Below are 23,633 nucleotides of genomic sequence, written 5' to 3' on the forward strand. Positions count from 1 at the left end.
TGTGATACCGTGACGGTCGATCTGATAACCGAGACGGCTACTAAGTAACTAGTGGGCGGGGAGCGAATATGGCCTAAATACACTGGACAAAGGAATGATTCAGGTCCCAGGCAGGACAGAGTGGGACAGCCACTCTGTCCCACGACTCAGAACGGTGCACAATTGATAACTTATGAATTGTTTTTTGGAATTTTCTGTTTAATATATTTGAACTGCAGTTGTCCCTGGGTCACAAGCCAGGCATAATGGGGGACCCCCGTAGCACTGCAGTGTCAGTGAGGTCACTTAACTGCTTCCTGGTGATTAAGGGCTAGTTAGGGCTTTGTTTCAAGAGCTCTCTCTTGAGGCTCAGCTCTACCACTCACTAGCTGTTGACCTTGGACAGGCCATGGAACATCTCTAAGATTTGGTTTCATTTTATAAAAAATGGGGAAAATACTGGTGTCTGTCTCAAGGAGTTATGGCGAGGATTACATGAGTTAACTCGTAGCCCAAAATATGTTAACCACACGGATGCTCATTATTATTATAAGGCCACTTGGTGACCGATGTGTGCAGTCAGCATGTACTCACCCTCGGGAAGGTCCCATGTTAGGGTCCTGGTCTCTTCGCCTCCATCACGTACTGTCCTTGTCGTCACCAGCACGCCGTTCTCCTAAACTGTGGGGACAAGCAGGTGTTTTAAAATCCTCAAGTTTATTGGTTTTGTTTTGAATCTTTAGAGATATAATTAGTACATTTTTACCTTAATACATTATTAATTTGCATATAGTGGGTATATACAACATTAGAGGATTATAATACGCCATATGGCGGTTTCGGTGTCATAGTAAGTATGTCTCGTTAGAAAATAATTACGATGAATCCAGCTTTTGTACTGGGGACACTTTCTCTGTATAATACGAGAATGTGTGGATTGCTGTGGAAACAGGCAATAACTGGCATATTCTTCATAATGATCTGTCTCAAAAAATTTCTCTTGGTACAGCATTTGCCCTTTAAAACCCCCACGTAACACCCCCACGCACCTGGCTTCCCAGTTCTGGTTCTGTTCCCTCTAGCAAGCCCAGAATTTTCCTTTACACATTAACCCTTGGCTGTCTCTATTTATGCCTTTTCCTCTAGGTCTCGAATGCCCGGGCTCTGTGTGCTATCTCTGCACCTGGGCCTGGCAGTACCTCGTCAAAACAGAGGGAGGGCGGAGGGCGAAACCTCAGTGCTGGCCTCTCGGCTTTTGTGGGTTTCGGCCAGACCTGGGGCGTTATTTTAGTGCAACTTTGGTGTTTAATTTGAGGATGTGTGTGGATCAGAAGGAGGGACCGATCCATTTTTTTTTTTTCTCCCCCTTGGCCAAATGATTAAATTTAAAGTTCTAAAAAACTCACAGCTCGATCCAAAGCTGTGTCCAATTGGGAAGTGAGAAGTGCCCTGACAATCCCTCTCAGGCTAGGGCCCATGACTGTGGGCATCACCTGGGCAGTCTGTGGTTCCCAGCCAAACAGAGCCCTGTGCCTTAAGGCTCTCCTTCCCTCCCTGAGAGTGTACATTGCCTCTTTGCTGGAAGAACATTCTACAGGTTTGTTTAACCTCTTACAGCCTTGAAAGCACCATAATCAGCCGCTGCTGAGCCATGGCCGAGGGGGAAGTCACGACGTTCACGGCCCTGACTGAGAGGTTTAACCTGCCTCCAGGGAATTACAAGAAGCCTAAACTTCTCTACTGCAGCAACGGGGGCCACTTCCTGAGGATCCTCCCAGATGGCACAGTGGATGGGACAAGGGACAAGAGCGACCAGCACAGTAAGCACCCATGTCTCTTGTAGCCCCTCGCCTTTCTGGTGTCTTCCTTAGTCAAGGAGGGGAGAAGGGATGTAATCAAAGCACTGGGAGCCTCTTCTTCAGGGTTCTGTTCAAGCATGACACTCACGGGCAGGGCAATGTAAACGTGGAACGGGTCTGAGTATGGAAAATAGAGAGTCGTGAGGGCCACAGCCTGCCTAAAAGGGACTCGCGACTTACACAGCTGCTGTGAGAGCAGATGTGGCTGCCAGTGTTTGGTTGTTCCTGATTTCTGCAACTAGTGGAAAGTCTGGTTTGAGAGCAGATGTGGCTGCCAGTGTTCAGTTGTTCCTTTGTTCCTGATTTCTGCAACTAGTGGAAAGTCTGGTCAGGGCCCTGTTTGCTCCATGATGGGAAGAGCCATATGGCAGGGACAGTAAATCTTGCACAAAGACGTGGGCTCAGGTTCAAGGTAAATGACTCTCCAGGTTACATTTCCGCTGGGCTTGATTTGTGAAATCCTAGTTCACAATCATAGTCCTACACATCATAAACTATGCAGCTTTCACTCTGCATATCAGGCAGACATGATTATGGTGATCTGAGGGGTCAAGTCATTCTCCAGACCTTAGAGAAACTGGAGAGCAGGAGCAATTTGAGCCAAAAGGTGAGCATCTCTTCTGGGCTTTCCTGCCAGCCCAGCTCTCAGATGGTGTTGATAAATGGAGGTATAACTTTGGAAAAAAATAATCTTCTTGACTCTCTAGGAATAAAAACGTCTTCTTTCTGCTTTAGTACTTCTGGTGTTGGTGTATGTTGATATTAGGTGCCTGGGTCCTACCGTGGTATTATTAGGAATCCCCTGAGTTACCACCGAGTCATTAGATGTTGTAGAGAAGGCGAGGTCAGATCTGGTCCCTATTAAGAGGGTCTAAAGGGTCAAACATCGCAAATCAAGAGAAGGAAAATGTGGATAAAATCAGGAGATGCAGAAAAGCACTGATAGAAAGTAAAGTTCTGTATGATGACTTTAAAATGGAATGCAAACCACTGGCCTTGATATGATGTTTTATATATCAGATAATCTTAATTATTCATGGACTATGGACCACAAGTAGCAGGCTCTGAGTACAAATGGCCACCACTTGGTGCTCACCTTCTACCCTCAGATGCACAGGTAGTGGGGATGGAAGCTAGTGTTTATGAACCAGGTAGCATTGCCCCTCCTTCCTACCCACCTCGCAGATCTTTGAAGTGAGGAGAAGGAAGGCTGAGATTGGGGCTTGCAGGGTTAGATTTTGGGGGCCTTGTTTTGATGGCTTGTGATCAAATAGGCTTTCTGAATAACTTATACTGGATGAAACACAGGCAAAAAAACTAGTATGTCAAAAGTACAAAAACAAAGTTTACTGCATATAAATGGACTTAGATTTCAGTCTACTGTGTCAGGCAAGCCATACAATTTGTGTGATCTGCCCCACACAACACAAGGGGAACAAGCTTTAATTTCTCTAAGGTTTTAAATGTTTCTAATAAGTTTTACCGATTTTCCGAACCAATGGGAATGCTCTCTGGTCTCAGAGTCTCAGGGGAAAGGCAACTTTGGTGAGGTGTTCCTTAGGGTTAAGCTGGCCCTTCCAGAAGAGCTTGAATTCTGGGGTAACAAGAGGCTACAATTACAATTTCCCAGCACCAGAATTTCTTATCAAATGATATATGTTTTCACCGTTGTCATTCCAACATCAACACACAGACTGCACTCTGAGTAGGTGACATTGGAACAGCTTTTGAGCAGTACTTCTGATTCGGCTACCTAAGAGGCCAAGAACCCTTGGGATGTAGCATAAAGTAGCCTTGGGAGGGTGGAGGATGAGAAGGTCTGTGTCCAAGTAATGTTAGATTAATTATTAGCCATGTGAACTTGGGCAAGTTACTCAACCTTTCTGGCCTCACTTTTAAAATACTCCTACTCGCTTCACATGTTCCTTGAGAGGATTAAACGAGATAATGTCATGAAACTTCTTAGCATAGTCCCTTGGCCCAGAGTAACATATCAGCACATGTTGATTAATATTGCTATTGTCATCGTCATCATCAAGATTTCCATATATTCAAATCGGCATATGGAAATATAGCATAACACTTAAGGACCTTTCCTAGTCTTTCTCTTCAAAAATACTGCTTTCCAGGAAAGTCAGGGGTCTAGCTTTAGGTTTTGATTCAATGCCTCTCTGACAACATTTAGAGTTGTCGTATTAGTCTATTTACTTATTCTAGAACAAAGAACAAGCGTCAAGGAAGACAGAAACCAGAGTAAGTGGAATGAGTAAGCAGAAATCCATCTCTGTACCTGTTGGTGCCAGAACTGGATCATCCACAGAACCTCTGCAGAGCCAGGGGCCCGAGATTTAGAAACAAAAAGCTTGAGTTTATATTCCTGCCTGCCACCTTCTAACTGGAGCAGCACTGGCCAACTGCCATTCTCTCTATTTTGAATAAAAATATTCTGCAGAAGCGGCCTCAGGCCCCCAGCCCCATGACCCTCCAATCTTCCTCTTCTATCTGGAACTTTAGATGTTTCCACGGTCCCCAGATGTCTTGTCTTGGGGAAAATACTGAGCCTCCATTTCCTCACCTGTAGAATGGGAATCATAACACTGCCTTGTGGGCTTTTACAAGGCTGAAAACGCATGAGATCCTGCAGCAGAGAGGACTCCCTGGATTGAATGTGCCCACCGAGTGTGGTTCTGTCGCCCTCTTCTGCCCAGTGGCAGTACTGCTACAATCCTTCTGAATTTCAATGATGATTCTACAGAATCAACTTGGACAGGCATGGAGTGGATGATCCTGGCTAGCTGATAGAACAGTCTGACAAGAGGATGGTTGCTATTCCATGATCATTAGTTTGAGCATGACTAGAGGCTGTGGTCACAGGTAGAGAGCCATACTCTAAGACTTCCTTCAGGAGGAATTATGTCTAAAAGCCAATCAAATATTTAAATAAATCTACATAAAGCACGTAAGAACTGCATGCCTTCTGGCTCTACAAGGCGAAAAAACAAAAAACAGGACAAAACAAAAAAACTCCTTTCACAGTCAGTCTGCCCTAGGGAAAATTGAGAAGTTTTCAAATTTGTCTTCTTCCTACCTCCAGGAGAAAAGCTCCCAAGCACCTAACACAAAGCCTCTCTCGTAGCAGTATAAACCTGTGATGAATGCTTGTACATAGGCCACTGTAACGCAGGCCTGAGTAACACGTCTCCACTGGTGGGAATTTCTGGTCTGCAGAGAAGACGTTTTGGTTTGCCCCTTTACAATTCCTCATATTATGGTGGCAGGCAGTTCCCACTATGGGCTGTGAGCGTTTGAGCGTCGGCATATTACAAATGCCAGGCAAAAGCAGAGAGTAATCGCTGCAGATTATGAGAAGGGGCACGGGTGCTGGTTGTGGGAAGATTCGTGGTGACTCCCACAGCTTTACTTTGGGAGACAGGTAAATGGAGGTGTCATCATGAGAGGGCGGATTCTGGAAGAACAGGCACAGGGAAAGATGGCCAGTTCCATTTCAGACACAACATTTGAGGAGTGTACCAGGCAACTCTCTTTGGAGTTGAAATTCCACATTTATTTGTATGATTATTTAATAGTTTTCTCCCTCATAGGCTCTTTGAGGATGGGGACTTAAAAATGCAATTTTTATAGCTAATATATTGCCTAGCACTTGGTATAATGTCTAATAAACATTAATTTGATGAATGAATTAATTAATTATATTAGTAGCAGATAAATCCAAATTCAACAATATAGTCAATAAATACCAACTGAGCACCTGGATGTGCCAGACATTACACTAGACTCTTTCATTTCTACCTAGCCACAACCCCGTGAGGTTACAAATTATCATCACTCTGCGAATGCTGAGCTAATAGGGCCTGTGACCAGCTGGTAACTAGGAAAGCTTGGCACAGAACCCCAGCTTCTTCTTCCAAGACTAAGGCTCTTTCCGTATCCCACTACCACTCCTGATATCACTATGACACTATGACAGTAGTTTTGCCCCACAAACTGATTAAACAAACATACTGGATATACACAGGCTGTCATGTGATGGACGTAGACACAAGTTGCATCACTACTGTTTACTAGTTCCTTGTCTCCTTGGGAAAGTTACTTCTTCTCCATGTACCTCAGTTTCCTCATATTCAAAACAAGGATGACAAAGCCATGAACAAAATTAAAAGACAACCCACCGAATAGGAAAATATTTTCGCCAATGATATATCTGATAGTTGATTGTCAACGTATATAAGAAACTCATATAACTCAATAACAACAACAACAAAATAAACATTCTGATCAAAAAATGGGCAGAGGACATGAAAAGACATTTCTCCAAAGAAGACAGATAGATGGCCAACAGACATATGAAAAGATGCTCGACATCACTAATCATCAGGCAAATGCAAATCAAAACCACGAGATACCACCTCACGCCAGTCAGAACGGCTATTATCAAAAAGTCAACAAGTATCATGTGTTGGCGATAAACGATCTGATTAAAAAATAGGCAGAGGACGTGAAAAGACATTTCTCCAAAGAAGACAGATAGATGGCCAACAGACATATGAAAAGATGCTCGACATCACTAATCATCAGGCAAATGCAAATCAAAACCACGAGATACCACCTCACGCCAGTCAGAACGGCTATTATCAAAAAGTCAACAAGTATCATGTGTTGGCGAGGATGTATAGAAAAGGGAAGCCTTGTGCACTGTTGGTGGGGCTGCAAATTAGTGCAGCCGCTATGGAAAACAGTATGGAGATTCTTCAAAAAACTAAAAATAGATCTACCATATGACCCGGCAATGCCACTTCTGGGTCTTTATCTGAAGAAAAAGAAAACACCAATTCGAACAGACATATGCACGCCTATGTTCACTGCAGCATTATTTACAACAGCCAAGATATAGAAGGAACCTAGATATCCATCAACAGATGAATGGATAAAGAAGATGTAGCATATGTATGTGCGTGTGCACACACAATGGAATATTACACAGCAATAAAACAATGAAATCTTACCATTTGCCACAACGGGGATGGATCTAGAGGGTATCATGCTAAGTGAAATAGGTCAGGCAGAGAGACAAATATTGTATGGTTTCACTAATTTGTGGAATCTAAAAAAATAAAATAAAATAAAACGGGACAAAAACAGACACATAGAAACAGAGACCAAAAGGATGGTTACCAGAGGAAAGGGGGGTGAGGGGGTGGGCGACACAGGTGAAGGGGAATACAGCCAATGACTTTGTGATAAGTTTGCACGGTGACAGATGATTACTAGAATTAGTGGGGCGATTACATTGTAAGGTATAAAAATGTCGAATTACTATATTGTACACCTGAAACTAATATCACTAGTATTGTATACCAACTATACTTCAATCAAAAAAATTAAATTTAAAAAAAAAAGCAAGGATGACAAGGGTACCTGTCTCATAAGAAAGCAGAAATTTTAAGAGTGATCATGTGTATAAAAGTGTTAACACACTTCCAGGCATATGAAGGGTGATCGGAAAATGGTGTGTGTCACCTTCATCATCATCCCTAGGCTCCCCGGCCTTCTTTCTCTAACCATCTGATCTTTGGAGTCTGTTAGGTGAACTGAGGGTGACTTTTCATCTCAGCATCTCGGAAACTGTCTAGGGTTGGCACTCTCAAGGCCTGGCGTGTAGGTCTAACGTGCCCGGGCACTGGCCAGGCAAGCTCTGCCCTGTCTAACTTCTCCGGCAGAGCGAGCTGTCTCAGGCAGAGTGAGAAGGAGCTTCATGTCAGATTCCACTCCTGCTGGAGTTTCCTCTCCAGCGATGGAAACCATGACTTATTCCTCGATGGGATTCATAAATAGGAATAATAACTGGAGAATAATAATAAGCTCATGAGCGTCTCAAACCTGCAGCCTCTTCCTGCGGCCTCGTACCCCTCGCCTCCCCAGCACGTAAGAGGCCGTGTGGGGAGCAGGATTACCGGCACCACTCACCACACAAATGGAAATGTTCTGAGCAAAGTGTGCCAATCAAATATTTATAAATCAAACCACATCCTAAAGGCACTAGGAGAGTTGGCTGGTCAAAAGAATGCAACTTTGCAGCCCTTTCTAAAGGGCAGGCTCCTTATCTTCAGTGAAGTCCCTCCCGCCCCTCGTTTTCCAGGCGGTCCAGGCTTCCATTCTCTGGTTTGCCATGACTCGGCACCTAATGGTCAAGGAACTTTGCTCCCCACCAGCTTGGGCTAAAAGTCAAAACAACTTTTCATATGACTGAGGTGGTCAAACCTGGGCCCTGCTGCTGAAGTCGGAGAGCAGGGCTGGTCTTCAGGCAGGAAAGCTCTCCCCAGTGGGGTGTTCTCACCTGGGTCGGAGGTGATGCCAAAGGACTCCCTGCCCTTCCTCCCCACACACCCCTTATCTGATATACAGAAGGGATTTTTCTGGTTAAAGTTTTTTTGTTTTTAAATATCACACAGTCCACGGACTATATCAAAATTTTCCAGGCACCTTTTTCAGACCTTAAAGGAGAAGCAGATGCCTTTACATATTCTAAGAAAAGTCTTTTTCAGATATGTATGTATTCCAAACCACTGGAATTTTTCTTCCCACAAACTCCTTTTTTTTCTTTGCCGTCTTTCTCTAATGTTTTACGGAGCCTCGCTTGTGGCTCCGTTTTAATTATAAATGCCACTGACATAAAACAACCTCAAGGAGCTCTGACTGAGGCTGACCTCACTTTAGGTAAACACAGCAAAGGACGGGAAGTCTCAACCCAGAATAAACCAGGCACGTAATCTCTTTTGGCCTCTCTTTGGAGAGCAGAGGTGGAGAGCGGGCTTAAAGGCCACCTACTGCTGCAGAAGCAGAACTTCCCTCTGCGCAGTTGTCTCACTAAAGGTACCAGTTGTAATCTTATCTTCAAAAATTCCTAGGGTGGGACAAGAAGATGCCAGCGAGGATGGCTTAGGGCTCGGAAAGGAGGAGTAGTGCCCCAAGGCTTACTTCTCTTGGCACTGACAGGCTCGTAACACCTTTTCTTTCTTTCTCTCCTTGAAAGTGGGAATCACATATCTTACCGCAAATAAGTTACTACTAGGAGCTAATGGAGGGCTCTGGGGGGCAGAAGAGAAAACCAGAGAACAGACTTACAGTTGCTCAGAAAAAGAGGTAAAACAGCTAGTTGGGGGGCCAGCACAGCCACTCGGAAACGCTGGGCTCCTCTTGACATAGGTTCCTCTAAGTAAAGACCCATAAGGGGTCCGAAGGATGAGCAGGGGTCAGGGAGGAGCACAATCTACAACGTGATCTTGTACATTTCAGTAATTCGACATTTATTTTCGACATCTAGGCCCTTCCCAAACCAGCACACTCGAATGCATTCCCAGTAAAGGACAAACAGGAGGTATTCCCTTGCTCTGGTGCTAACGGAGTAGAAGATGCTGGAAAAGGAAGCTGAACACAGAGGTGTGACTTTAATGGCCCCTCACCCCTGTCCTGCCTCATCAGCTTTCCTGGTTCCCTGTCTGTCCCCAAGAAGACATCTTTATGGACACTGATGTTGAGGGCTAGGTGGTCCCTGGGGTCAAGCCTTAGCTGGGTCATAGAGCATCACAGAGGGCACCAGGAGCAAGAAACGGAAGTTTTGGCCAGCTCTGAGTGTTTGCCCATTGACTAAGAACCGGGCTTTATATGTCAGCCATCCCCTGAAAAGTAAGGAAGGGAATTCCGCCAACACCAGCAGACCCATCACCCAAGATTAACCAGTGTTACCAGCTGGCTGTTCTTGCCTTAGAATTGTGTTTTTAAAGAAATGAAAAGTAAAAAAAAAAAGAAAGAAAGAAAGAAAAGAAAAGAAATGAAGGGTTAGTATGAAGGGGAAGTTCCCTCCCCTCCCCTCCCCTCCCCAGTCTTAGTCCTTCTCCATCCTCCCCAGAGCGGCCATGGGTATGAATTTGGTCTGTATCTAGCGCATGTTCTTGTATTTTACTCCCTATATATTTATGAGCTATGCATATTGTTTTATTATTTTTTTAATAAAATTTCCATCAAGGATTTTCTATAAATATTCTTTTGTAATTTTCTCTTTCCACTGGATACTTTCTGCTATTCTTTGAAAGAATATCTGTATATCTATATAACTATTGTTGTAGTTGTTGCACACTTTTGGTTGCTTTTCGCTCAAAAACAAGTGATTTTTTTTTTTTTTTTTTGCTATTGTGTTGCTTTAGCATTCATGGGGTCTTCTGTATCCCTAACTGGGCGTAAGCCCCGGAATGCAGGGCCCTTGTCTGGCTTGGCGCTCAGTTCCCAGCACACAATAGACAGAAAATGAATATGCCGGCTGCCTGACGTTCCCCAGGGCTCCAAGAGGGAGGAGCTTCTGCTTCAGCCCGGCTGTGTGGCCAGCTCCTCCCTCTCTTTCTGAGCCCCTTTCTCCTGCTCTCTCCTCCCCACTCTTCCTCTCCACTCTTCCTCAGAAGCAGCTGCAGGAGGATGTAGGTTTGGAAAACTGGAATGAAGTCACACTAGGGAGTTGGACACCTAGCTGGTTACACGAGCAGCTCGGGCTGGGTGTTACTCCTTCCTGCCAGCTCTGCTTGCAGAAGGATATATGTTAGGAAACTTAGCCAGAAAGAAATCCAGTGAAAATGAGCTATGAAACTTGGACATCCTGGAGAAATAATATTTACAGAGGAAACTCTTGAGACGAACTCTCACCAGTGTAACAACCCTGGTGTTGGGGCTCACGGCCGAGCACTGGATCATGTGCCAAGCAGTGCTGGCTCATGTTTACCTCTGTGAGGCCTTTACATGGCCAAGAGGGGACTCCACAGACGGCAAAGTAAACTCTACTTCTCCCCACAGTGAGATGAATGGGAACTATTTAAGACATAAAAAAGAAATGAACTAGGGAATAAAAAGCTTTATAAAAACCTTCCTTGGTCACAATGACATGTGAGTGTAGTTTTATCAGTTATAACAAATGCACCAACTCTGGCGGGGAATGTCGATGATGGGGACGAGGAGGGTACATGGGAAATCTCTGTACCTTCCTCCCTATTTTAATGTGAACCTAAAACGCTCTAAAAAATACAGTCTATTTTAAGAAAAAAATCTTTGATTACCTAAAAGGATTTGCAATTTGGGATTTCTGTTGCACCTATAATGTGTTTGACTAAATACCTACATATATGGATGGTAGATGGGAAGAAGTCTCAGGGGACTAACATCACTCCATTCTATGGCTACGAAAGGGGACCTGGATGACCATCCACCATCTTGCACATGTCTGACCTTGAACACAAGGAATTCGAAGAAGATGAGAGAGGATGGCTTGATTCGGACCACTGTTTCCCATTATCGGAGCCCAAGGTGTTATATGAAAGAGAGGAAGAAGCAGGATACTTGGACTCTCAAACCTGGGTTCCGGTCGTAGTTTTGCCCCAGATGACAAGTGTAACATTGGGGAAAATGTGCTCTCGCCAAGCTGCAGTCTTCTCGCTTATAGGACAGAGCTGGTGCCACCTTCCTCTAGGGAGTGCTATGGGGAGCGATGAGGTCACCTAAACACGGCGGAAATGATAGTGCTGGGCACTGTCCATGCATTAGATCACTTCATCCTCATTACAACTCCGTGAAGCAGGCACTATCATTACAGATAAGGAAATAGAGGTAAATAACTTGCTCAATGATCACACAGCTAACGCATAGCCAAGCCAGGATTTAAAATCACGCAGTTTGATTCTGGAGCCTACATTCTAATTTTACGCAATTCATACCAGGGTAGAAACTAGCATGCTGCCCGGGACATTGAAATTGATGAGTAAATTGTTATCCCTTTCCTTTGGTCTGTCTTAAACAAGCAGGATTATGCTGAAAATTGATAGACAGAAAAATATATGTGAAAGTTCTCTGAAAACCATAAATGAAAACACAGAGCCTAAGAAAAAACAGCTTTACTGAGATAAGTCCACATACTGTACAATGCACTGATTTAAAGTATACCATTCAGTGGTTTTTCTTACATTCAGTGCAACCATCTCCACAATCAATTTTAGAACATTTTCATCCCCCTAAAAAGAAATCCTACGCCTCCTAACCATAAGTCTCCTCCTCTGCCCCATCTTCCCCCACAGCCCCAGCAGCCACTCATCTGCTTCCTGTCTCTACGGGTTGGCCTCATCTGGACACGTCATGCAAATGAACTCACAAAATATATGTACTTTTGCGACTGGCTTCTTTCATTTACCATGTTTTCAGAGTTCATCCCTATCGTGGCATATGTCAGTGATTTGTTCCTTGTTATTGTTGAATACTATTCTATCATACATTGTTATTCAACATATTCACTTGCTTTATAGATCGATAGAGCTGGAAAAAAACTTTAGAGACTGAATCCAAACCTCTCTCATTTTACTGAGAAGGAGACTGTGGCCTAGAGGTTAAATAGCCTGGCCAAGGTCATGCAGAGGGTTGGTGGCAGAGCCCATCCTTGAGCCTTACAATTCTCTACTTGGTCCCATCTTACTTCACTCCACAAGGCAATAATGGAAACATAACTCAAGGTGCGCAGCTTATTGATGATGAACCAGCAGAATCATCTCTGCAAATACTGGTCATTCAACAAATATATATTAGTTGTCCCCGGAGGGCAGGGCACTGTGAGATGTGCGGGAGACCTAAGGGGGAACAGGACAGACAACATCCCTGCCCCTTCTCCCAAATGCGCATTCTCCCGGGGAGGCAGAAGTCAATGAGTAAAGCCCTAAATGGGAAAATAATTGCACTTCGTACAACTTGCCATGAAGGAAGCAGACAAGGAGTCGAGAGAGATGATGCTGTGGTGACCAAAGGGGCACTGGCAGGGGCGGTAAGGAGAGTGGCGGTGAAGGGACCTCAGTACGGAGCGCCATACTGTAGGTGCTGGGGTGGAAAAGGCCTCTCCGAAGAGGGGATGTTTAGGCTGAATACAGGAGGAGGAAAAGGACCAGCTTTGTGAGTCTCGGGGAAAGAGGGTGCCAGAGAGGGTAGAGCTTGTATAAAGGCCCCGAGGTGAGAAAGAGCGTGGTGTATTTGTCAGAGTTGAATGGGCGAAGTAGTGACTGAGTGAGCAATGGTGTGACTTGAAGCTAGAAGAGAGGAGTCCCAGATCACAACGGGGCGGGGAGGGCTTTTGTCCTGTTCTCTCAGAGCGAACAGAATTTAGGAGGACCCGTGTAGGAGATCAGCGGCTTCCAATTTCCTTCCTATGAATTAGATAAACTCCATTACACAGGAAGCTAGAGGAGGCCCTGAGTGAGGCAAAGACGTCCAAGGATGAGAGAAATGCATCTTCACTAGGAGCGATATAACTATGCACCTCATCTGGGATGAATCAGAAGACAAGGAAAACAGAGGGAAATGAGAAAATATGAGCGTATTAATAGGGAAGTGGTTACATGATTATGGCATAGCCACATAATGGAACACAATTCAACTGGCAAAAAGAACAAAGTTAATTCTTTCAGTAAAGAGGTGGGAAGATCTCCAATTAGTTGTTAAGAAAAAACAAAAAACAAAACAAGGTGCAGAACTATACGGATAGTGTCTTACCATTTGTGTAAAAACAGCCCGGAGGAATAACGTGCATTTGCTCATATGTGCAAAAAATCTCTCTAGAAGGATACAGCTAAAATATATCTAGGAGGGGCTTGTTTCTGTCTCCCAGGGGAAGGTGCTCTGGGAGGAAGGACAAGATAGCGTCTTAACATTTGTGTAAAAACAGCCCTGAAGAATAACGTGCATTTGCACACATGTGCATAAAATCTCATGCATTTGCTCATATGTGCATAAAGGATACAGCTAAAATATATCTAGGAGAGGCTTGTTTTTGTCTCCCAGGGGAAGGTGCTCTGGGAGGAAGGACAAGAATCTTGTCTAGCTTGTTTACTGCTGTATCCCCATTGGTTGCAAGTGGGAGGTAGGAAGAAGGGAGAATTTTCCCTGTTTCCTCTTGTATTGTTTCCAAATTTGAAACATGGGAATATATTTCCTATTCAAAGAAATTAAATAAAAAAATGAAAATGAAGAAAAAGCAATGAGGGGTCCAGATATGCCCACCAAAGCCCTGTGTTTCTTCCAGCCTCCCTGCCCCTCGGCCTCTGAACAAAGCTGACCCTTAAGAGGTCAGCTCATCCTCCTGTGGAACTATTGAGTGCTCACTAGTCCTGGTCTAGATTTCACTCCTAGTCATAATGATGGTTGTGACAGTCTGGTAACCAAAGAAACTGTTCAGAAGAGTCCAAAATTAAGTTCAACTCCCAATGTGAACCATCAAAGCACCTCCCTCCAGATCATCCCTGGGGAGAGTGAGTAAATGAATAATTACAAAATGGATATCGGACTCTAATTAGGTATCCAGCCGTGGGCAAGGCAGCTTGGGAGTACCTGTCAGCATAAATGGGGAGAGTGTAACTCAGGGTAACTTACGCCCTTGACCTCGACCTTGAGGTTTTTCAACCTTGGCACTAGTGACTTTTGGGCCTGGATATTTCCTTGTTGTGAAGGGCTGCCCTGCGCGTTGCAGAATGTGTAGCAGCATCCCTGATCTCCACCCACTAGGTGCCAATAGCACCATCCCACTTCAGCTAGGACAACAAAAAAGTCTCCAGATATGGCTAAATGTCCCCTGAAGAACAAAACTGCCCCTAGGTGAGAACAACTGTTCCCATCCCTGCATTTTGAGGTAAGTGCTTCATTTTCCCCATCAGAAGCCAGGGTCTCTACCCAGTCGGGTTGCCACAGAAGTTGGGGGATGACTGAATTTCCCCGTGAGTGAGTTCGCTGAGTTTCAGATGTGCCAAATAATCCAACTTCCTGTGAACCTCTTCTGTCCAGGAAAATAACACTGTCAGGTTTGGGAAAATAAGTCTGTTGACGAGAAGCTCCCAGGCCTAGAAAGTCCCGGCTGTAAAAAGGCACCCCCCACAAGGCAGGTTGATGACTGAGACAGAACACACTCAGGCTGGTCAGGTGCCCACTCTACAGCACCCCAGGATCACTGGGACCACGGAGCCACAGGAAGTGAACGCCACTTCCTCCCGTGGTTATTTCCCTGCAAGTGATAGAGAAAGAGAAAGGAGCGAGGTGCTGTGAAATTGCACAGGGTCATTTTATAACAAGCAGACGGGGAAGGGTAGGCATGCCTGCTTCATCTCTCCTCTCAAGAACACGATTCCCAATGGACAGCTTTCTTTGGAGGGAAAAGAAAAAGGAACTGTATTTCTATGTTTTGATTAATCTGAGGCTCATCCTTGAGGGCTCTGTGAAATGAATGAGCAGAATTTTCCATGGCTAACTGTCCTGGCTGCCAGGCCCTATTGGCAAAAGCCTAGTGTTTATTTACTTTTGCTCGTGTTATTTTTATTTCAGTTCAGCTGCAGCTCAGTGCGGAAAGTGTGGGGGAGGTGTATATAAAGAGCACCGAGAGTGGCCAGTACTTGGCCATGGACTCCGACGGGCTTTTGTACGGCTCAGTAAGTATAAGGCTGACAAGCTTCCAGACTCGGCCAAGGTTTGAGGTTTCCAGAAATCTTGTTACGTTGAGTGATACAAACTATAAAGCAACAATTAGTCTCTGTTTGTTATTGTTTCCAGTAGGATTCCTGCCCTCTACCTTGCCTTATTTTAGGCACAAACATAAAAGAGTTTCTTGCGGTATTCTCTCAAAATACTCAAACATATTATCACATAGACAAAGAGAAGACATTGATTGAAATTTTGGTAACTCATCTGTCAGTCATTCCGGAATACCTAGTCCCACTTCATTCATTCCAAAAATGTTTCTTGAGCATCAACCACCTGCTATAGGTGTGTCCTCTGTGCTTTTTACAAAAACTTCAGAGCCTGGATTCTAGGAATTGATATGTCATTCATAAAACTTTTATTCTAGAAGGGTCACATAAGAGGATAAAAAGTTTAATAACTCAATTGAACCAACATTTTGTCAAACGCCTCCTGTATCTAAGTACTTTAGGTACTGAAAGGGATGCAAAGATAAATTAGCTACATCCCTGCCCTCGAGAAGCATGAAGAGTTTATTCAGTATCTAAAATCCTCCACATCACCTGCTCCATCCTTCTCATAATTAATTTAGATAGGTTTGACTCTGGATATGCTAGTCTTTGTGAGAAAAGTATAGAAATAGAAGCGATCTGATTTTATCCCTTCTGGTATCTCTGGTAAAAGATTTGACTAGAAAGAGAGCTGAAGCCAATGGTCCCAGGGTTTGAAATTATTTCTGGTTTCAATGATCCTTTCGTCGTATCCTAATAACTAGATAATTAAGGCTTAGCTGTCATTCACAGCCAAAGCCAAACCCCTTTTCTTCTCTTTTATGAAGATATATGTCTACAAAAAGGCAGCCTGGAGAGTGATTTTAGTCTGGGGATTGCTTTAACCTATATCAAATTACCAAGTAACACTGGGCACAGGAAACGCTCTCTTGAAGCTATAACCTAAGCCATAGTTCAAGATGTAGACACAGTCCAGTGCTTTTCATGCTCCCGCTAAGGGTTAAGGAGATGAGATCATCAGAGTAATAGGTAGCCTGTAGTAGGCTGTTGGCTGAAATATGGATCAAATGGTATAATTTCAAGGGTTTGGAGGTAGGCAAGACAGTGGCTGCTTCATAGGGAGCAGATTTTTTTTTTAGGAGGTTCTTCCAGTTGGTAATCAATCGACCAATGGATCACTCAATCTCAGGCTCATAACTGAATTTCATGCCTCTGACGCTTTGGCAAGTTACTCACCCACTCTGAGCCTTGTCTAAAATGCAGATAGTAATGGATAGTAACTACCAGCATTAAGGGCTTAAGGGGAGTCTGAGCGACAATGAACAGAACCTGCCTGACAGCGTGACTGGCACGTTGGCGGCATCCCATCAATGGTAGCTATGAAACAGTTTCTATATCCTGACCTTCATTATTTCTTCAGTGACATGTTACAATTTTATGGCTTTTCTTTCTTTAAATCACTTTTGATATTTATTATAACCTTCTTTTACTTGTATAAAAATATTGGGGGAGAACTCCTCAAATCCAACTTCCTCTAGGCTCCAAACACCCCCTTCTCCCATTATAGTCCTAGCCATCACTGTAATTCACCTGAAATATTCAGAGGGTGATCTTGATATGTTATGCCTCATAATTTTATATTTACCCATTGACAAAGAGAAGTTCTAAATATCTCAGAGCTCTGCCTTTTGCTCTTCACCGATTTTAGGTATCAATCCATCATGATACGGATTTGTGTGTATGTGTGTGTGGAAAGGACATATTTATTTAAAAGAAAATAAGTCTGAAAGGCTATATACCAAAACGTTAATCTATTTATCTCTGGAGTTGGTAAATGGCTCATTTTATAATATCTGAATGCCTTGCTATATTTTCTGAATTTTCCTCAGTGGGTTTATCTCACCTATGTAATTGGGGACAAAACATGCTAAATATAAAAAAGAAAATAATGAAAACAATAGGCATGAATCAACTGTTAATCCCCAACCTTTTGGCACTGCTCCAAGTACATGACAAGCGCTGACAAATCCTGGTTGGGGGGTGAACGCAAGCACCTCCAAACTGGCCCGCTGACTCAGCCTCTGACTCAGTCACTGTATGAGTGTCTACTGCTGTAGTGTAATAGAGACATCACTGGGGGGGCGGTGCGCGTGGCCATCCTCAGCTTTGTCACAGAACACAGGCCTGATGCCCACTGAGTGGTGTCATGGCGTGAACCCTCCTTATAGGGGGGTGGGCCACCCACGCAGGTACAAAACTGCTGACCTCCTCCCGCCCCTGACAATGTGCATCAAACACTGATGTCTGGATAAGTTCCTTTAGAAGCAGTAGAGTCACCCAATTAAACATTACATCTATGATCCATCTTGTTCTAAAATGATCCAGTGCCTCACCAAGTTGTCACTGCACTAGACTACACATGAATAAGTAAGGATACAGAGTTCCTTACTAACCAAAGATAACTTTGTTGCATGCTTTACAGAATATCAAGAATCAAATTCACCACCTCGCTGGCAAGCACCTATTATTTGCATGGTTCTATGTCTGGGGGTAGACAGAAGGCTACCAAGATCTCATCTCTTCCCAAAGCAGGGCTTACAGTCTAACAGACAAACATGCCCACAAATAGAGAACAATGAACAGTAGGATTGGAAACCACCAGAAAGAAACACCAACCACTACGTATGAAGAGATAATATATAGACCACATGACTTGGAATTGGAGCAAAGTCAATAAGCAGCATAATAGTGTTTTAATATACCTAACTGGTTTATATCTCTATATGATAAATATCTTCTAAAATCTTAACAAATAGAAAATTCAAATAACTGGTGTTCCTCCTGCTCTCTAACAGAAGAATTCCAAGTAAAAAAAAAGTAATTGTTGGTAGATCTTTAAAAATAATTGCCCTATTTAATATGTTGTAGTTATCTTTCCAGCTTAATAAATTGACAACTGCATTGGATCCCACTGTATGGATGCGCCACTATCCACTTACCCATCATCTTTCCATGGATATTTAGGTTGCTTCCAATTAGTAACCAATATATCCAAAGACCATCCTTGAAAACACAGTTTTACATTTGCCCAACTATCTCCTAAGGGTCAGTTCCTAGATGTGAAATTGCTGAGTCGAAGGTAACACGTATTTAAAATTTTGATATATATCGCCAAACTACCCTCAGAAAGATTCCACCAATTTATCTGACCAACAGAGTGCGTGAAGAGAGCCAATTTCCCACACTCTCACTAATACTAAGACCTGTAAATCTTTTTGCTCTTTGCAAATATTATCACCAACTTGTTAAATTATTTTTAATTTGCATTTTCTTGCTAGTGAAATTGAATGTTTTCATAGGTTTAGTACCATGTTTAAAACAGCAGATATAGCATGCCATTTTGAAAGCATCCTAAATCTATATCTATATGGGCTCCTCAACATATCTCTGTGTGGACGTACATAAAGACATAAGGAAAGTGAACATCACCTGTCTATGTCTTGGTGGGTGGGCTTTGGGGTGACTTTTTCTTTTTTCTTTCTTTTTTTAATAAGTTGTCATTTTTAAAAAGTAGAATTTTTTTTATAAGTAGCAAAAAGAGCTATTTTCATTTTTTTTTTAAAAAACTAAGTTTCAGGATATGTTTTACACTTAAGACACGTTTTGTGCAAGCATGTATGTTCATTACAACGCAAAAGTAAAATCCTGATTTGGTGAGTGAAAATCATTAGGATGAAAAGTGATATTAGTAGGTTTTCAGTTATTTTTCTAGTCCAAGCTTAAAAGCCCCACAGTCTGCTTTTACCTATTTTCGACATTTGTTGTGGTCATGCCTGTGTGCCAGGCCTTTACAGAGACAAAAGACCCGGCCCTGGTCTTGGGGTGCTTGTAGTCATCCAGGATCTCCCCAGGGGGAGACTACAGGGTCTTGAGGACAGCAAATGGAAGGAGAGCTTATAACAACAGCAAATGTATACTGAAGGCTCATTACGCGCTGGGTCCTGTTCTAAGTCCTCGTTAACACCCTCAGAGATAGGCTCATTACCCCGTTTTTACTGAAGAAGAAACTAAGGCACAGAGAACCTAGGTAACTTGCCCAAGGTCACCCAGCTAGTAAGCCGAGGAACCCTTTTTAAAACCACTCACTAATAGACCGACTCTCTTTTATCTTTTTAGCAGACACCAGATGAGGACTGTTTGTTCCTGGAAAGGCTGGAGGAAAACCATTACAACACCTACACATCCAAGAAGCACGCAGAGAAGAATTGGTTTGTTGGGCTCAAGAAGAATGGAAGCTGCAAGCGCGGTCCCCGGACTCACTACGGCCAGAAAGCGATCCTGTTTCTCCCCCTGCCAGTCTCCTCTGATTAGAGAAATCTGCTCTGGGTGCTGACGGCTCCAGAGGAGCCGGAGGGGTCCTCACTGGTTGACCCCAGATTGTTCCCTTGACCATTGGCTATGTTTACCCCTGGCCCCAAGAGCCTGAATCTGTAAGCAATGCACTTCTAAATACCCAGTTCGCTTTCTTGCAGAGCCCTTTTCCCCAACACAGTTTGGAACAGAGGGACCAAATTGCTTCCAGGGGCCAACTGGCTGGCCAGTCTGGGTCTGGTTTAGAGGTCCATTTGCCTGCAGGCACCTGTTGCAGGCTGGGCCTCTCAATGCCAAGGTAGGGCCAAAAGAAGTGCGTTCGGGGGGATGCGGAATGAGTCATTAGTTACTGCATATAATTCCTGAGTAAACCCTGTCAGTGATTCTCCTAAACATCTGGCATAATTCCCTTTCATCCTTTCAATGTCCCATAAATATTAACAGAGAAGCTTATGGCTGGCTGGGTTAGAGGAAGGCAGCATTCCACGAGTAGAAACAGGGATTAAGAAATCCTCTCTCAAGAATGGAAGGGATTAAAATAGCAAGGGGAGATTGGGTTCTGGCTTAGAAGGATGCAATGTCAACATGGAATAAATGAAGGATGGGAGGCTCAGCCACAGCAAAGCAATGCTTTGGACTTTCCCAAGGTTACTGGGCAGCAGGAAGCCCCTGGATGGTGTCAGGTGGAAAGCGTGAGCAGTGGGTTCTTGATAAAAGCAAGGACATCGGATGTTGGTAAATTCATTTGGGTTCAGGAGTGATGAGAAAGAAAGGGGAACATGGGTTTGAGTGGTCATTGTCCTCTAAAGAGGATGATTCTAGTGACGAGAAGGAAAGAGAAAGGGACACCATGACACGTGCTTGGCCACCAGAAAGCAGAGGCTTTGGGGTCCCAGGGCAGTGCTTAAAAGTCACAGGGGGAGCTTGTTTGAATGTACATTCTGGTTCAGTGGGTCCGGGGTACAGTTTTTACATTTCTAACAAGTTCCCAGGTGCTGCAGATGCTGCTGCCACCCCCCACCATGATTTAAGTAGAGGTCCTGAAGAATGTTAGTCAAATGAAGGTGGCTCAACCCCCACCCCGCCCTCTCTCTCCTCACCCTTAAGATGCCTGTGTTCAGAAGCATGGATTTAAGGCGCTTTGGTCCATTGCCTATAAAATGCCCATTTAGAAGATAAACAAAAGCATACTTCAAAACGTTAAACCATCACAAACAGCTTTTCCCAAGAGACCATTTGTGTTACGATTACTTGTATAAATACGCTTCCTGCTTAACGTAAACTTGACCCAAGTGGCTAGCAAATTAGAAACACCATTTATCTTTGACATATGATACTGTTGCCATGTAAGGGCCTTAAATAAGCCATTTAAATTTACTGTGAGACTATGTTTTAATCACATTTAAAAATATATAGCTCAAAGGCAGTTAAACTGATCAGCAGTCAGCCACTGAGAATAATAGGATACGATATATAAGCTATTCAATTATCTACTATTTATACTACATTTACCTGTAAAATGAGATATTGCTTTGTTTTTCACTGTGCTATTAGAAATTTTTCTTTGAAAAAATGGGGACTCTTAAACAATGATATGATAATTATGGATAAAAATTGATGAGAATGTTTGTTAGCTCATGTTTTATAAGGAATAGAAGTAATTATTAATTGAAAACAATCCCTTAGTAATTGAACCATTATATTGAAAACGGAAGAAAAATGACAATTTGTGAAAGTTCCAAAGGATAGTGCAGTTGAGGAACTAAACTTAGTTAACACTATGGTGAATAATACCATCCTGCATTTCTACAGCAAAATGATTTGTAACTTTGTTTTGGTTTTTGCAACTTGGATAAGATGGTTCTATTTTATATTAGTAAATTTTTGCAGGCAAGTTGGCGATAGTGCAGTGTGGCTTTACATCTCTTTATTACAAAGATTTGGCCAGAAAAAGGCACCCAGAGAGGAAATCCAAGATATTTATAACGGTCCATAACTTTTTAGTGTATGAATCAAATTCAAGTAGAACATAATTGGCCAAGAAAACTTAAACACTGTTGCTAACAGATGAGATCGAAGTCTGTAGTTTCAGAGACCCAAAGCCTTGTAAAAGAAACACTACTGTGACCTCAACACCCTCAGCCCAGTCATCATTCGTATATTTGTTCAATTAATATTTATTAAGTGCCTACTGTGTGTCAGGCACTCTCCTGGGTACTGGGGCTCCTGAGAACCTTGTCTGTCTGATTTGCTGCTGTATTCTCTCCCGGGGCATTAGATTTGTGATGAAAGATACTGTGGATTCATTTCTTTCAGTCAAGTAAAAACAGACTTCGTAGGTTCCAGCTGAATAAACAGTAAGTCCCAGAAACCCAGGTTTTGGAAGAATTAGCAAACCCCAGCACAAGATAAACCCCTATCAAAGTGTTAGAGGACATGGCAAGGTAAACGTAACATTTTCAACCATGTGAGTTCAGGGGGAACCGTTTTCAAATCAGAAAAAGCCTGTCAGATCTGGTAGGAAGGGGGCGGTTGGTAGTTCCCCACTCCGTTTTGAACATGATCTAGTTCCCTAAACATGGAGCATTCCCGTTGCTCTGTCTCTTCCTTGAGGAAGTCTTGTAGCCATCTGCCTGTCATATGCCTCTCGTGTGGACTGATTTTCAGGCCAACTATAATGAGTTGCCTGACATTCTGTAAAAGCATCAGGAACATATATGCTTTGTTTTCAATGTGCTGGTGGAGGTAGTGGTGATCTGTTTCCTTGGAAGGGATGGTAATAAAGCCTCCTACGGCCAACAGTGTGTACTTACAAAAGTTGACTGGAGCATCATGTGCTACTCAAGATCAGGGTCCCTGCTTTGTGTCAGAGGTGATGGAGTCCAAGTCCCCAGCCTGTAGAACATGATGCCTGAACCGAGTGAGCTCACGGGCTGCAAAGCAGACCTCTGATGAAGAAGACACCTGTCGTTTTACATCACTGTCTCATTTTTTTTGCACCTTATGAGTATTAATAAACGTTCCACTAATAGGTGATAATGTCTCTGAGTTTCTGAGTATCGTGGTGTTTCATCTTCCTATGTAGGGACCTCCCCTGGCATCTCCGCTTTGGCTGCTTTGTCTGCTACACTTAACTTGTCACCAAATATTAGACTTTTAAGACTGGTAGGAAAAGGTAAGGTAACAACATTTTTCATTTTGCTTGGAAACTTAAGTCAATATTGGTGCATTTCTAGGGATTAATTAGGGAAGTATATTCAGGAAATTTGCCCCCTAAAGAGTCAAGCACCATAACTAGCTGAAGTGATACTTTTTCTTTATAGTAAAATCATGCAAAATTTTGATATTATAGTAAAGCTAACCAGCATGGGCTTAGACAAAGAAACTGTGATTGGAAAAAAATTCAAGGACTTATTTACAATTTTGAGTCAATGTTAAGAGGTGCACCTCTCAAGAGCCTTGACATGAGGCTATAAGTTGCCTCATCAAATTTTCTGAAATTATCATACTAAGCAACAACTCCTTAAATAAACTTCTGAATCTTATGACTTATTATTCTTAGGATAAAGTACACTGTTTCTTAGACATCACGACAGAATCAGATCACACAAATGCACAAGCACACATGCACTTATATGTGCACACATACCCATACTCATACAAGCACCTGAACCAATACAAAACAGTTGAGCAGTGTTTGCTCACTCTGCTAATTACATACCACAATCAATCCTGCCATTTTCTTTTAAAGTTGCCTAAAAAAATATTTTTCTACCTTTTGGAGCTTGATCCATACTAAGAATGACATTTTCCGTCACAACCCAGCATATACATACTCTTGTACATACATACAACTGAAACTAAAAATGTCATATAT

The 23,633-nt window shown here is 43.1% G+C and overlaps 1 protein-coding gene across 3 annotated transcripts in view; it reads left to right on the forward strand.

Moving 5' to 3' along the window:
- The window catches only part of FGF1 (fibroblast growth factor 1), an 83,289-nt gene extending 60,514 nt beyond the window's left edge, over nt 1-22,775 (forward strand). Inside the window, exons 3-5 of one of the 3 annotated variants that reach the window (XM_006922982.3) lie at nt 1,597-1,799; nt 15,243-15,346; nt 19,565-22,775. In XM_006922982.3, the coding sequence (XP_006923044.1) occupies nt 1,631-1,799; nt 15,243-15,346; nt 19,565-19,756 (465 nt within the window). In that variant the 5' untranslated portion in view covers nt 1,597-1,630 and the 3' untranslated portion in view covers nt 19,757-22,775. Of the gene's footprint in view, nt 1-1,596; nt 1,800-15,242; nt 15,347-19,561 lie in introns of all 3 variants that reach the window. The other 2 variants (XM_006922981.3, XM_006922983.3) reach the window with 2 other exon arrangements.
- Nucleotides 22,776-23,633: the final 858 nt, after the last annotated feature.

Source organism: Pteropus alecto, unplaced genomic scaffold (genome assembly GCF_000325575.1).
Source record: "Pteropus alecto unplaced genomic scaffold, ASM32557v1 scaffold78, whole genome shotgun sequence".
In the NCBI taxonomy this organism is placed as follows: Eukaryota; Metazoa; Chordata; class Mammalia; order Chiroptera; family Pteropodidae; genus Pteropus; species Pteropus alecto.